The following is a 13,168-nucleotide window of genomic DNA, read 5'->3' as shown; positions in this document are numbered from 1 at the left end:
GTGGGATCTTCCCGGACCGGGGCACGAACCCGTGTCCCCTGCATCGGCAGGCGGACTCTAAACCACTGCGCCACCAGGGAAGCCCAACTGTAGGTGTTTTGACCTTCAGTTTATGTTTGGATACTTGTTAACGTAGTTTCTTGCCATCACCCCTCAGATACTGATTCCCTCAGTTTGGCATGGGACCCAACCATGTGTGGTTGTTTTAATAATCTTTCCTGGGTGATTCTGATGAGGGCAGTTTGGAGACCACACTGACAGACTTCTGCTCTCAGCACTGGAGAGCAGTTGAAAGGGTCTGAACAAGAAAGTGGTACCAGTGGTTTTGTTATTTGTTCAACAACTTTTTTTTGAGCGCCTACTATGTGCCAGACAGTAGTGATGGGGTGATGAATAAAATATACCCTTCCTCCCCTTTGGAACATTGAACCTCATAAAGAAAACAGTACTTCCACAATTAACCATTTAATTAAAGAACAAAACAAAAAAAACTTCTTAGCAACCTAAGAACAGAAAGAAATTTCTGTAACCTGATAATTGTTACCTACTAAACTATAGCAAATGTTGTATTTAATGGTGAAACTTCAGAAACTGCCAGGCAGAACTGCCTACAGTCAGCAGCCCTGGTCAGCATTGCAGTTAAGATAAAGAAATGGGTGTTGGAAAAGAAGAGACAAAACTCATTAGCCTCCTTTGGTTTTGAACCTGTTGAGTTTGAGGTGCCCATGAGACCTTACAAGGAAGGTGTCAGGTAGGGGATTAGAAATATGTCCTTCAACTTCCCCAAAGTTCTTTCATTTCTCCTATTTAAGATTTTACGAGGAAAAGCCAATCCTAGGAAAACTAAGATAGAATCCAACTTTTTTCGTACTTTAAAGAGAGAAATAAAAATTTCAGATAACAAAAAAACAAACAAACAAAAAAAACCCAAAAAGAAATATGTACTTCAGGGAATTCCCTGGTGGTCCAGTGGTTAGAACTTGGTGCTTTCACTGCCAAGGGCCTGGGTTCAGTCCCTGTTCAGGGAGCTAAGATCCTACAAGCCGCGAGGGGCGGCCGGAAAAAAAAGAAAAACGTACTTCACTTTTATAATCATGCACATGATTATCACCTCCGGGAAGAATGTTCTGGCCGCAGCCCTGCCACTAGAGGATTTGGGGCCTGAACGTGTCCCTTCATCTCTCTGAGCCACCTTGTTCCCTTGTCTAATGTCTGTTGGGCTTTACCTGTGAGGCTCTGATTTATGATCAGTAACGATTTGAATAAGTTATTGAGTTCACCCACCCGAGTGGAGGAGTTACTTTTAGTTTTTAAGCACTGAGAGTGCTAGACTGGATTTGTGACTTGTGGGAGCAGTGGAATCTGGAAGGGGCTCCGTGTGTGGCTCTTCAGGGCTGAGCTGGAACAGAGGTCCTGGGGTAAGGGTGGAGGCAAGCATCTTGAGAATGGAGGGTGAGCTGTGCTCTGTGAAGCACCTACTGACAATGCTCCTTCTGTCTCTAGCCTCACCTGAGTCTCCTTCCATACTCTTCATGGGCTCCTGGCTCTGGACTTTGGCTCCGTCTCCACGCCCCACCCAGTCTGTCCTGGATGCTGGCAGGGTGGTGGCAGAGAGCTCACCTGGACTCAGTGGCTGGATGCCCAGCCCTTCTTCACCTGTGCCCATCTCCTGAATCTATAGTTACTGCAAAACTCTGCCACATCATGCTGGCCGGCAGGTCCTATGGCTTCTGGCTGAGAGCTCTGTTGTCTGTGCCAACCCATTAAAGGGCAGCTTCTTCCGGCCATTCTGAACGTGTTATTTGGGGACCTCAGCCTGCACTCAGCCTCCCACCATTGTTCCAGAGGGGAGGTGGGGTAGGATGCACACACACCCCTCAGTTCTACAGTCTCCCACTCCTCTCCCCCCAGCACCAGATGGGCGGTTTCATCCCAGGACAAGAGGAAGCAGCACTCTCCACTGTACTTCTCCCATTTTCCACACAACTTCAGCCTCATACTTTTGGCTTCAAAGATGAGAGTCTGTTTCAACTCTCTCCTAGGCCAGTGTGAGGATCCTGAAGGGCTCTGGGCACCTGGCTACAGGGCAGTCTTGTCCTCTTTGACCCCGGGTGGGTGGAGGTTTGCTGGCCTGGCTGCTAGGTTCCCAGGACCGCCTCAGACCAGTCTCGGTAGGCCCTTTCCTTTAGGGCCTTGGGTGGGTGCGGAGCCGGGTTGGAGAGGCGAGGGTAGCTGGGGCGGCTCCAAGCGTCTCCGAGCTGCTCGCGGGGCGGGGCCCCGGGACTTCGGGGCGGGTGTGGCCGGTTGCTGGTGGGTGGGTCGGGTTTGCTGGGCCCCGCCCCTGTGCCCTGAAACCTTCCTCGCTGGTGGTTGGGGGGCGGGGTTCGTGCGCCGTGACGTCACGACGCCAGTCCTTCCAGACGCCACTGCGCAGGCGAGCTGGGAGCTGAGGCCGGCGCTGGGATTCTACTGACCGGCGGCTCGGGCGGTACGAGGTGAGGGTCGGGCCCGGCCGGGGCGGGGGTGGCGTGTGGTCCGTCCCGTACCTGACGGGCCTCTCGTCCTGCAGAACATGGGAGCTCAGCTGACCGGTGGCCAGGGCGCCGCGCAGCCGGCGCAGCCGGCGCAGCCGGCGCAGCCCCAGCCCCAGCCCCAACCCCACCCCCACCCCCACCCCCAACCTCAACCCCACCCCCAACCTCAGACCCACCCCCAACCTCAGACCCACCCCCAACCCCAGCCCGCGGCGCCCGAGGGTCCTGGGCGGCCATGGCCGGAGCCCGGCCCCTGGGGGCCGCTGGACGACGTGCGCTTCCTTATCGTCTGCACCTCCTGGTACTGACTCGTCGCCCTCCGCACTTACCGCCCGCCGCCTCCTGTCATCCCGTCCGCCTCTCCTGCTCGGGTCCTTGTCGTCTCTCCCCACCTTCCGCCACCCCGGAGACGCGCGGAGAGTCGGGGAGCTCGCTGGGGACTGGAAGGAAGCCTCCTCCGCAGCCTCGCCTTGGGGCACTGTCTTGCCTCTGGCCCCTCCCGCTACCCCAGATTCGTTGGCTTCTCAGCCTGCACCCAGACCAACTCAGACCTTCGTGTTCATCCCCACCCCACAGTTTCTCCAGCCCTCTGGGTGCTGGGGCAGCCTTCCCTGTCACTGGCTTCCAGAACCAGGCCAGGGCTCTTGGTAAGAAGACCCCAAGGCTGCTGACCTAATCTCACCTCATTTTTCCCTGTTGCCAAGAACTGGGCTCTTGCTTTTGTCCTTGGTCATGGCACCATGTGCCTTGACTTCAGAAAAGACCTTGCCACAGTGAACCTGCCCATACCTCTCCTGGGAGGGGTTGCTCTGCCATCCTGGGTGCCACGCTGGCATATCTGGCTGTTTTCCTGAGACCCCAGTAACAGAGGGCCTCCAGGGCCAGCCTTTTGGAGAGAGGGGGCATCTGAGTTTTGGGCTGGCAGATGAGATGCATGGGGCAGCTCCCAGACAGCCCAAAGCACCCTGTCTCCCAGAAGCTTCTTAAGGCCACCCAGAACCTGATCCTTGTTCCCACATCCCAGAGAAATGACACACTCTGTATTTTTGTTTTATTTAGAAATGATTTAAAAAACATTATACAAAGGCTGATCAGTTTAAAATGTGACTGACACTGAAATGCTGTGATGTTCCCCAGACTGAGGGGAAGCTGGGCTCTGGGGCCCCCAGTGCTTTGCCCCTCTGTCTGCCCTGTCCTGGGATGATGGACAAACAGATGACCGCAAGGCAGGAGAATCCATGATTGGAAGCCTCCAGGCTGAGCCCTCTCTGGGCCTGGCCCTGCATCCCTCACATCTGCAGCCTGGGCTGCCTGCCTCCATCTCCTGCTCTTTTCTCAGCTGACCTCGGTAGTACCAGGAGCCAGCGGGGAGCCTGGGGGGCCTAGAGCTTTCAAGAAGTGAGAGCACCAACCTGAGGAGTGAAGAGGGACCCGGAAGAGAAGAAGGGAGGCCAAGAAAAGATGGATAAAAGAGACACTTCTGATCTCATCTTGGACCCTAGAGGGGTCTAGCAAGCCCACTGGATGGCCTGGGCAAGTAACAGCCTCTCTGTGCTTCATTTGAGGGCACAGTGAGAGTTATCCTTGGCCTCCCAGGGACTGCATGAGTTACATGTGAGCGGACAGGGGTAAGCTAATAAAGTGCTTTGCAAAGTATAAAACACTGTACAAACCTATGAATCACTAATATCTCTGCAGTTGTTCCCCACCCGCCCCAGGGAGCCCGCCCTTGGCCAAAATGAGAAAAAACAAGGATGATGACGGGGAACACAGTGGACCCATATAGGTGTCTCTGGGATGAGAGATTTTGCTCAAGACAGCTCCCAGAGTCCCTGTCTGCTACAGGTTAAGCAGACTCAAAGCCCGGAGGCCACGGGGTGGGGGCAAGGCCCATGCAGGCTTAGAGGCCCTGCCGGCACCCTGAAGACTGACAACTCCGCTTGGATTTGGCAGGGAGCCAGTGGACATAGTTGAACCCATTGGTTTTGCCTCCGGCTCCTTAGTGACAAGCAGGGCTGCCTCTTACTGGGTTGGCGTGAGGCAAGCCGAGCCCTAGGAATTCCTGCCAGAGACAGTGAGGGGCGGGCCCCTAGGCTTGGGGTTGTTACCAGTTGTGGCTGCCCTTTTCCGAAGAGCAGTGCAGGGTGATGGGCCCAGAGAGCTGGGTTAGCAGGGGCCAAGCTCATGGTATAAACACTGCTTCTGGGCTGAGAGATTGAATTGGTCTCAGGGTAGCTAGGGGTGTGGGCTCTGAGCACTTTAGAAGGCTGCCCTGGGCCCCTAACCCCAAGGCCGTGAGAATGTTGGCCCAGAGCTATTTCCGTCTCACCTCACTAGTCAGGCTGAGTCCTCAGGCCACAAGCGACAGGCTGGAGCAGGGCCAGGGACTTGGGGGATGGGGAGAGGAACGGGAGAGTGGAGGACAGCTACAAACTCAGATCAGCCTCCAGAGATGGGGTCAGCTCCTGCTCCAGCCCTTTAGCCTCATTAGCAGGGCCCAGCTCCTGGCGTGTCTGGGCACTAGAGTGGCCTTAACAGCACCTTGGTCCTTATCGCTGGGCAGAGGGCTGGCCTCATCACCAAGACAGTCACCTCTAATTCACCTAAAGCCTCAAGCAGCCTTTGCAGAATGGGACTTTAAACAATAGTGACAGGACATTGAAATATTCACGACATGACAGCCGGGTCCTTGTCAGACCCAGCTGGGCCACAGCCCTGCCTGCAGCATGTGACCCTAAATCCTGGGTCTCAGAGGAGACCCTGACATGTGGAGCAGGTTTCCTGAGGGATCTGCTGTTGCCAGCAGAGGAAACCCAGGCTTGTTGCCCACTGTGTCGGCAGCAGGGGTCCTGTAGCCTTGGAGGACAGTGGGGTAGGGGTGGGGGGACATCTGACCAGCAGGTGTTGGCAATGGGGGACCAGGACTGGTGGCATCTCCCAGATGGGGCTGAGAGCGCTAGCGCTGGCTTCCCACAGAAGGTGCTGGGTCCAGCCAGGTACAGATGGTGCTGTGGTGCCTCATGGATGCCACAGGGCGCAGTGACCATGGGCCTCCTCCTGGCATGGTCCCTGCCTCCTGATGGGGCCTGGCCTATTCCCTTGAGGAGGGAGCAGTTTACCCAGGACAGAAGGCTGGCAGCTGGGTGCCAGACACCCACCCTGGGGCACAGCTGCCATCACTCCCTGCCCCATGCTCAGCCTAGGCCAATGCACCACCACTTCAGCTACATGACCCCTGGCCTAGGGCCATGCTGGCCCCGGTGGGCAGTGGCCAGAGCTGCCCCTCAGACCCTGGTGAGGAAGGGCCTGGCTGGCCAGACCGAGTGGACAGAGAGGGCTCTGGGCTGCTCACACCCACTCCTGGACTGGCCGCTTATAGTAGGTGACAGGCTGAGGGCCTGCCTTGTTCTTGAACTGGAAGATGGTGTAGACCAGCACCAGGATGCAGAGGGACAGGATGCAGGGGATGACCACGGCCACTGCATTCACAGAGCCTGGCACGTCGTTGATGGTCACCATGATGTCCACATCGTCCTGGGGCAGCCGCCGCTCCTTGCGCCTCTCCACCTCCTTCTGGTTGCAGCCCATCCAGTCACGCAGGATGTTGCGCGGGTAGCCTGGCTCCACGCTTAGTTTCTGGTTGTCGAATTTCCAGTAGTCCCGGCCCTTGTAGAAGTAGGTGTAATCTGCAGAAACACGGCCCATCATCACCATCCCAGACACTTCCCTGCACCTGTTCTGCGCCAGCGTGAGAGGGCCCAGGGTGCTGTGGCAGCGTGGAGGAGGGGCGCCTCTCCCACCTGGGAGGAGCCCAAGAGGAGCTCTGAAAGGTGGGTGGGCACATGACGTGGCGCGGGCGTGTGGGAACTCTTGGAGGTAGGCGTGCGGTGCCTCGCACACCCTGCAAGTGGTGTGGCTGGTCGTGGAGGATGACCCGCCCAGCTGCAGAGAGGCACCTGGGACCTGGAGCAGCCCACCCTGTCATCTCAAAGGTGAGGGAAGTCACTGAGGGGCTGGAAGTAGCATTGGTAAGCTCATTTTGTGCTTCCCAGACAGGACTCTTCTCAGCCCTGGGTCTCAGCTCTGCCATCCTGTGCCCATAGCCTCCCCCCTCCCCCATGTGAGTCAGATCAAGCCCCCAATTTAAGGCTTGGACGGCGCTGTCTCCATAGCTCTAGGGCTGAGCCAGCTCCTTCCTGAGCCAAGGGAGGCAGGGAGCAAGATTTCTCCCGTTGACAGAGGGCACCACCTCTTCGCAGTTATCGTGGACTTTTTTTGGCTTGGCACACGTGACTGTGCAACACAGATTGCAGGGTCGCTGGGACGCTGCTGGGGGAGGGGCTGGAAGGAAAAGAGGCAGCAGGGCTTGGCAACCACCACAAGGCTCCCTGCAGCAGCCTTATAGCCCCTCCAGTCCACAGACACAGAGCAACTCACACTCTCCTATTGGCTGGCTCCCCACCTTGGCCGGGATTTTCATTGGCTAAAGTTCTTGATGTCACCTGTCTCTGAGGCTCCCCAGAAAGTGAGACCATGTGTGTAAAGCATCAGGTACACAGGAGAGCCACCAAACAGCAGCTCTGCCCCTGTGGCTGAGGAAGTGTCTCATAATTAGAAAATGCTGCTCTCTTATCTTTAAGCCCTGTGAAAAAGCACCTTTGAACCACCACATCCATCATTTCAGATCTGATAACTTGAGGGACTCCTAGAGTACACCTGAGGACCACTGTTTGAGAAATGCTATCCGAGGGAATGAAGTCAGTCTATGAAAACATCTCTCAATTGCGAATGATCCCTACAGATGAGAAATTGTGATTTGGCCGCTGGTAAGAGAGGATTAATTTACTGTGTGAACATGGGTCGATATGAGGCAGTTGTCTTTGCCACCAGGCGGTGTTTCTCAAACCTGGATACCTTGAGAGTATGCCCGTGGGCCCCGGTGAGACCCACGTGAACTCAGACCCCCTCCCCCTCACAAAACCCAGCCCGGTTCTTACGTACATCCTTCCTTGCTGATGAAGGCCCCTTGGGGAGCCTGGGGGATGCCCTTCCACACGGTGATGGGCTTGGGATAGCCAGGGTCCGTGGCCCGCCGCTCCTCGCTGTAGCGCCAGTACCGCTCGCCTTTGAAAAAGTAGGTCTTGCCCACAGGTTCCCAGCGCAGGGCTGTGTCAATGCCTTCTCGGGGCAGACAGCTGCCCAGCTCCCCCAGGCTGTGGGGGTACCCAGGCTCCACTGTCACCTCCTTAAACACCCAGTACTTGTCACCTGTGGCCAAGAGGAACCCAGGATTAGCCTTCGCCGGTCATTCATGCCGGAGGTTGTGGATAGAGCCACTTGCCCATCATCCACTGGGACCGAAGTCATTCATGGAGCCAGTGTCAGCGGGAGACAGCCCTGGTCCTGCTTGATCCCTGTGGCGGAGGAGGCTGAGGCCCCTTGGCCCAGGCAGAGCTTAGGGGGCAAGAAGCCAGAATCCAGTCTCAGATCCTGGGCAACTCGCCCCACGCTGCCCAGGCTCCGTGCCCCACCCTCTTTTCCTTTCGTGTGACTTGCTCCTTTTTCCTTTCCGGGTGACCTCAGCCTCTCATGGCTTCACACACACACTAGTACTCCCCCCACCTTCTACCAGTGACACCCAGCTCTGAGGCTGCCGCTCTCCCAGTGGACCTGGGCACCAGGCCCAGGACCCTGATTGCCCACCGTCCTCTGGGTCGGCTTCCGGAGTTCCTCCTCTGCACCCCAGGGGCTCCCTCCCTCACCACCTGTCTGCCCCCCGGGGTCCCCGAGAAGGTGGCATCACCCTCTCTTTCATTCTCCCCTCAGCGCTTAGCCTCTCACAAGGCCTGTCAACCTCTTAGCCTCACTGCTCCTCCCTGGTACAGGCCTTACAGACATGGCCTCCTCAGCTCCAGCAGCCGTCTCAGAAACGGCCTCCTGCCTCTGCCTGGATTGCTGCCTGCCCTCTGGCTCTCTGCTGCTCAGAAACAAACAGTGAACTTCCAGCATTGCCCTGATGGATTAAGACCACAGTCCGGCTGGGCAGCCAGGGCTCCTCAGGACTCTCCCCTAAACTACCTTTCCAGGCCACTTCTCACAGTTCTCTGGTGGGGCTCCATGGCTGTCTGGTGGGTCTTCTAAAGCCCTTTGAGCTAGTCCTTTGCCCATGCTGTTCCTTCCCCTTGGAATGCTTTACTCATTCCTCACTATCTGAATCTTACTCTTCTGAGGCCTGGCCCAAGTCAAGATAATTGAAGTGAAACAACCTAGCACAGGGTGGGCCTGCCATACAGCTAGTTCCCCCTCCTCCCCTGGCCTCTCCAGCCTGCGTGACCTCCCCCCTCCAGGCTCTTACAGAACTCACAAGGTGGCTTTCCATGGAGCACTGGATGGTCTTCAGTTGTCTGCACCACCCTCTACTTTGTGGGGGTGAGGCTTGTCACCCCACCAACTTCGGCACATACAGACCCTCAACAATCACTCCCTGACTTAATTTCCCTGCCTGCAGGGATCTGTCCTGTCAGATGGCAGTGTTTCTGTTAGGGCTAGAAGGACCCTTGCAGCTCATCTGCCTCCCACCCTGCCTCTTCCAGTTTACAGGTGGAAAAAGGGGGTCCCGAGAAGGGCAGGAAAGCATGCCAGGTCCTTCTGCACAGGCCACGTTACCTTTGAAGAAGACAAATCTTCCATCAGCCCTTTCATAGGCTGCGTCTATGCGGGCGGGCAGGCCTTTCCAGAACTGCTCGATCTGCATGGGGTAGCCCTCCTGTACCCGGTTATTGCGCAGGCGCCAGAACCAGCGATCCTGGGGGTTAAGGCAAGGAAAGAAAGAGGCATAGCCTTTGAACCCAGTGATCTCAGCCCTGGGGCTCAGGCCCCAACAACCCAACACGTTCCCCTGGGCCCAGCCTTGCAGCCCTCCCTGAAGTCTGTCCATTTACTGCTTCTATCTTTCAAAACCCAGTGAGGAAGATAAAATGCCCATCAACTGTCTTCACATAAGGCTCCTGATGGCACTTGCTGTCCAAGGGGCCATGAGACAGAGCCAGCAGACAGGCCTGGTGGGCAGAGGAGGCGTGGGGGGAGCTGGAAGGGATGATGCAGGGCCTGGGATGACCACATGAGGGCAGCGGAGAGTCACCAATGTCAGCGGGGCCCCTCCCCAGGCTGGTGGGAAGCAGGGGTTGGTCACTGAGCCCGGGCAGAGTGCCCTCCTCACGGCTGGCTCCAGCCAGCAGGGTAAGTAAGGTCTGTGGGAAGCAAGCCGTGGAAATTCCCCCAAGCCCCGGGTGTGAATTCAGTTTCCTCCTCTTACAGTTGCATGACCTGGGGCTCAGTACTTAAAGAGCCTCACCTGCAAAGGGGGGTAATAGTGGGGGGTCAGATGAGAGATTATAGGTGAAGTGCCTAGAACAGTACAGGGCACATAGTCAACGTTAAGTAAGTGGCAGCTCAATAGGCCAAGTATGTGAAAAAAGCCCTCCTCCTCAAATTGGTGCCTGGTCCCACTGCAGCCCTGATTGGTAGGCAGTCTGGGTGAGGCCTGTAACCTCCTAGGACCTCTGTTTTCTTATGTGTGAATGGGAATGATAAAACCCAGACTTGCTTAGGAACCGTTCATTTGGAGCATCCAAGGGTGCAGAAGAATGAACATGATACATAAAAATGGTACAGGGACTTCCCTGGTGGCGCAGTGGTTAAGAATCCGCCTGCCAACGCAGGGAATACCGGTTCAAGCCCTGGTCCGGGAAGATTCCACATGCCGCGGAGCAACTAATCCTGTGCGCCACAACTACTGAGCCTGCGCTCTAGAGCCCACGAGCCACAACTACTGAAGCCCGCGCGCCTAGAGCCCGTGCTCTGCAACAAGAGAAGCCACCACAGTGAGCAGCCCGTGCACCACAACGAAGAGTAGCCCCCGCTCACCGCAACTAGAGAAAGCTCACGCGCAGCAACGAAGACCCAATGCAGCCAAAAAAAAAAAAAAAAGGTACAAAATCCTAGAAAAGTTTTTTTTTTTAAGGTGTTTTACGAAGCACTTTCACATCCAGTTTTTTAAACCTTATTTTGACTTTCACAACTCCTGTTAAGTAGATCTGAGATACACAGTCTTAGGGAAGGCCAAGTGACTCTCCTTGAGCCACGCAGTGAGAGCAGGACTGGGGCTGACCCCTGTCACCTGATTCTTGGTCAGAGCTCAAAGCTTGCTGGGGAGAATTCCACAAGGTGAGTGGGGCAGCTCTTCGCAACCAGCCAGTGTGACAGACACACGCTGTCAGCAGAGGGCCTCTTGTGCTGGTGGCCGGGAGTGTGGTCAGCAGGCAGTTTTCAACTGTCGGCCTCGCTGGGGATGGCCTAGCTCCAGAGAGCTCCCCCAAGGTCATGCCCCCCCTCACCCATTGACTGAATAAAGTTCAAGCCATTTGGGGCCTAACACGGGACAACTCTGACGGGCCATTCTAGCTCCAGAATTCGCTGTGGGCGTGGCCGGGTCTGCAGTGGGTCTAGTTGCTGCTTATCTTCTCCTGCCCCATTGTGCTTCCCTCCCCTCCTTCCCACAGATGTGGATCCCAAAGGTGCTCCCTAGTCAAAATCCTGCATCCCAAACACTGTCCCAGAGCCTGCTTCCCTGAGAACCCAACTGCAACACACTGAGCAGGCTTCCACCTTGCAGCCCATGGCTAGAGGGACAGGAACAGACCAGGGGACAAGATGTAGCCTGGCCAGCTTCCTGTCAGGCGCTCCTCTGAACCAGCCCTGGCAGGATCCGGAGACAGATGCAGGCACTGCTGTGCCAGCCCCTACTCCAAGCCAACATCTTCACAGCCATGACTCCTTTGATCTGCACACACCCTTCGTTAGAGAAATGACCCTCCCAGCTCTCAGATGGAGAAACTGAGGTCCAGACAAGGGAGGTGACTTGCTCAGAGTCACAGACCGGAGGCCGGTCTCCAGCGCTTTTCCCCCAGCGTTAACCCTTGGGAAGGGGCAGGGTCACCACTTCCCCCCTCCTTCTTGGAAACAAGTCCATTCACCCAGCAGCACCAGGAAGAGACCCCCATGGCCTGGCCGCTGGGCTAGCTCCCCTCCAGGCCCCACAGCAGGCCTAATCCCAGAGCAGCAGCTCTCTCCCGCCCCCTGGTGGGGGAAGGAGTGGGAGGGGAGCACCGAGGTCCTACCTTAAACACAAACATCTCGCCCCGGAAGAGGGCCACCGTGTTGAAGTTGCCGTCACATATGTTGGGTTTGGCGCCCGGTGTGGCTGGCCGGTCCCCCAGGGGCGGCCGAGGGGGCCTGGGCTGGCGCTCATGCTTCCTCTCAGACGGTGAGTGGATCCTGCGGACGGGGAGTGTGGGGAGGGGCCTTGTGGGCTCCAGGGGCTCCGCGGGGGGTCCTGGAGAGAGGGGCTGCATCTTAGAGAAGGGCCAGGCGTGCCCTGCCCCCAGCTGCCATTGCCTCATCATCACCCGGGCAGCTCTGAGGCAAGCCTGTCACACTCCAGCCTCCTGTCCCCCCCTCCCATTGTTTACTCCCCCCAGCCTTTGAGAAAATCCATGAAAAGAGCCATTAAATGGGAACTCCCATCTTTCCACCCCCAAATCTGGTATCTTCTCTTTCTTCTCTCCTGTTACAAGAGAGGACATGTCCCTTCTTAGGCTCAGTGTCCCCTACCCTCTCTGTCTGCTCCCCCCATTCTTTATCCTGCTCCAGTATGGCCTCCGCCTCGTCACCCACTGAAACTGCTGTCAAGATCACCAATGACCTCCATGTTGCCAAATCCAACATTGCTTGACCCAAACTTTGATGTCCATATGAATCATTCAGGGATCTTGATAAAATGCAGATTGTGACTCAGAGGGTCTGGGGTGGGCCCTTAGATTCTGTGTTTCTTCAAGCTCTCAGGTGATGCCAGAGTTACTGGTCTGAGGCCCACACCTTGAGTAGCAAGATCATACAAACACTTTCCTGAAAACACTCTTCTGTCTTTTCCAGAACCCTGCACTCTCTTGGTTTTCCTCCTACCTCGTGTACTGTTCCTTCTCAGCCTGCTTTGCGGGCGGCCTTTCCTCATCCACCCGGCTCTAAAGGTCGGCATGCCCCTGGGTCCTCTCCTCTCCCTTCCCCTCCCCTTCTCTCTGTCTGTCTGTCTCTCTCTGTCTCTCTCTCTCTATTTTGGTCCCTAGGTCAGTGCTTCTCAACTTGGGCTGCATATTAGGATCACCTGGGGAACTTTTAAAACCCCTGGTGTTCAGAAGTCACCCCAGACCAATTAAAACCAAATTTCTCGGGGTGAAGGCTGGGTATCAGTATTTTTTAAAATTGAAATCCCAAGGTGATTCCAATGGACTGCCAAGTTGAGAATCACTACCGAAGTGATCTCTCTCTCCCAGGTTCATGGCTTTAAAGACCTCTGTTCAAGCCGTCCCATAGAACGTTCTGTGATGACATAAATATTCTATGTATCTGCACTGTCCAATACAGAAGCCTCTAGCCACGTGTGGCTATAGAACACTTGAAATGAGCGACTAGTTATCAGTGTGGCAAAAGAACTGAAATTTTAATTTTTTTTTTTTTTTTAAGAATAGTTGGGTTTTATTTTATTTACTTGAGCCCAGCCGCTCCGCGGCATGTGG

At 56.0% G+C, this 13,168-nt stretch overlaps 2 protein-coding genes and 1 long non-coding RNA gene across 3 annotated transcripts in view; 2 read left to right on the top strand and 1 right to left on the bottom strand.

Annotated features, from left to right (window-relative positions):
• Positions 1-1,787, top strand: part of EIF6 (eukaryotic translation initiation factor 6) — a 6,726-nt gene extending 4,939 nt beyond the window's left edge. The window contains 1 exon segment of the mRNA XM_055082970.1: positions 1,504-1,787. Coding sequence (XP_054938945.1) covers positions 1,504-1,513 — 10 coding nt within the window. The 3' untranslated portion in view covers positions 1,514-1,787.
• Positions 1,788-4,089: 2,302 nt separating this feature from the next.
• MMP24 (matrix metallopeptidase 24) overlaps positions 4,090-13,168 on the bottom strand; it is a 32,030-nt gene continuing 22,951 nt past the window's right edge. The window contains exons 6-9 of the mRNA XM_007101733.3: positions 11,714-11,928; positions 9,201-9,339; positions 7,536-7,802; positions 4,090-6,220 (exon numbers count right to left, since the gene is read on the bottom strand). Coding sequence (XP_007101795.1) covers positions 5,883-6,220; positions 7,536-7,802; positions 9,201-9,339; positions 11,714-11,928 — 959 coding nt within the window. The 3' untranslated portion in view covers positions 4,090-5,882. The remainder of the gene's footprint in view (positions 6,221-7,535; positions 7,803-9,200; positions 9,340-11,713; positions 11,929-13,168) is intronic.
• On the top strand, positions 6,210-10,519 carry LOC129391876 (uncharacterized). The gene is made up of 3 exons (XR_008616687.1): positions 6,210-6,364; positions 7,219-7,360; positions 10,256-10,519. It is a non-coding gene; the product is annotated as an uncharacterized lncRNA (long non-coding RNA).

Source organism: Physeter macrocephalus, unplaced genomic scaffold (genome assembly GCF_002837175.3).
Source record: "Physeter macrocephalus isolate SW-GA unplaced genomic scaffold, ASM283717v5 random_396, whole genome shotgun sequence".
Classification (NCBI taxonomy): Eukaryota; Metazoa; Chordata; class Mammalia; order Artiodactyla; family Physeteridae; genus Physeter; species Physeter macrocephalus.
Note: the sequence above shows the minus strand (reverse complement) of the source record. Positions and strands in the feature narration are given on the sequence as shown.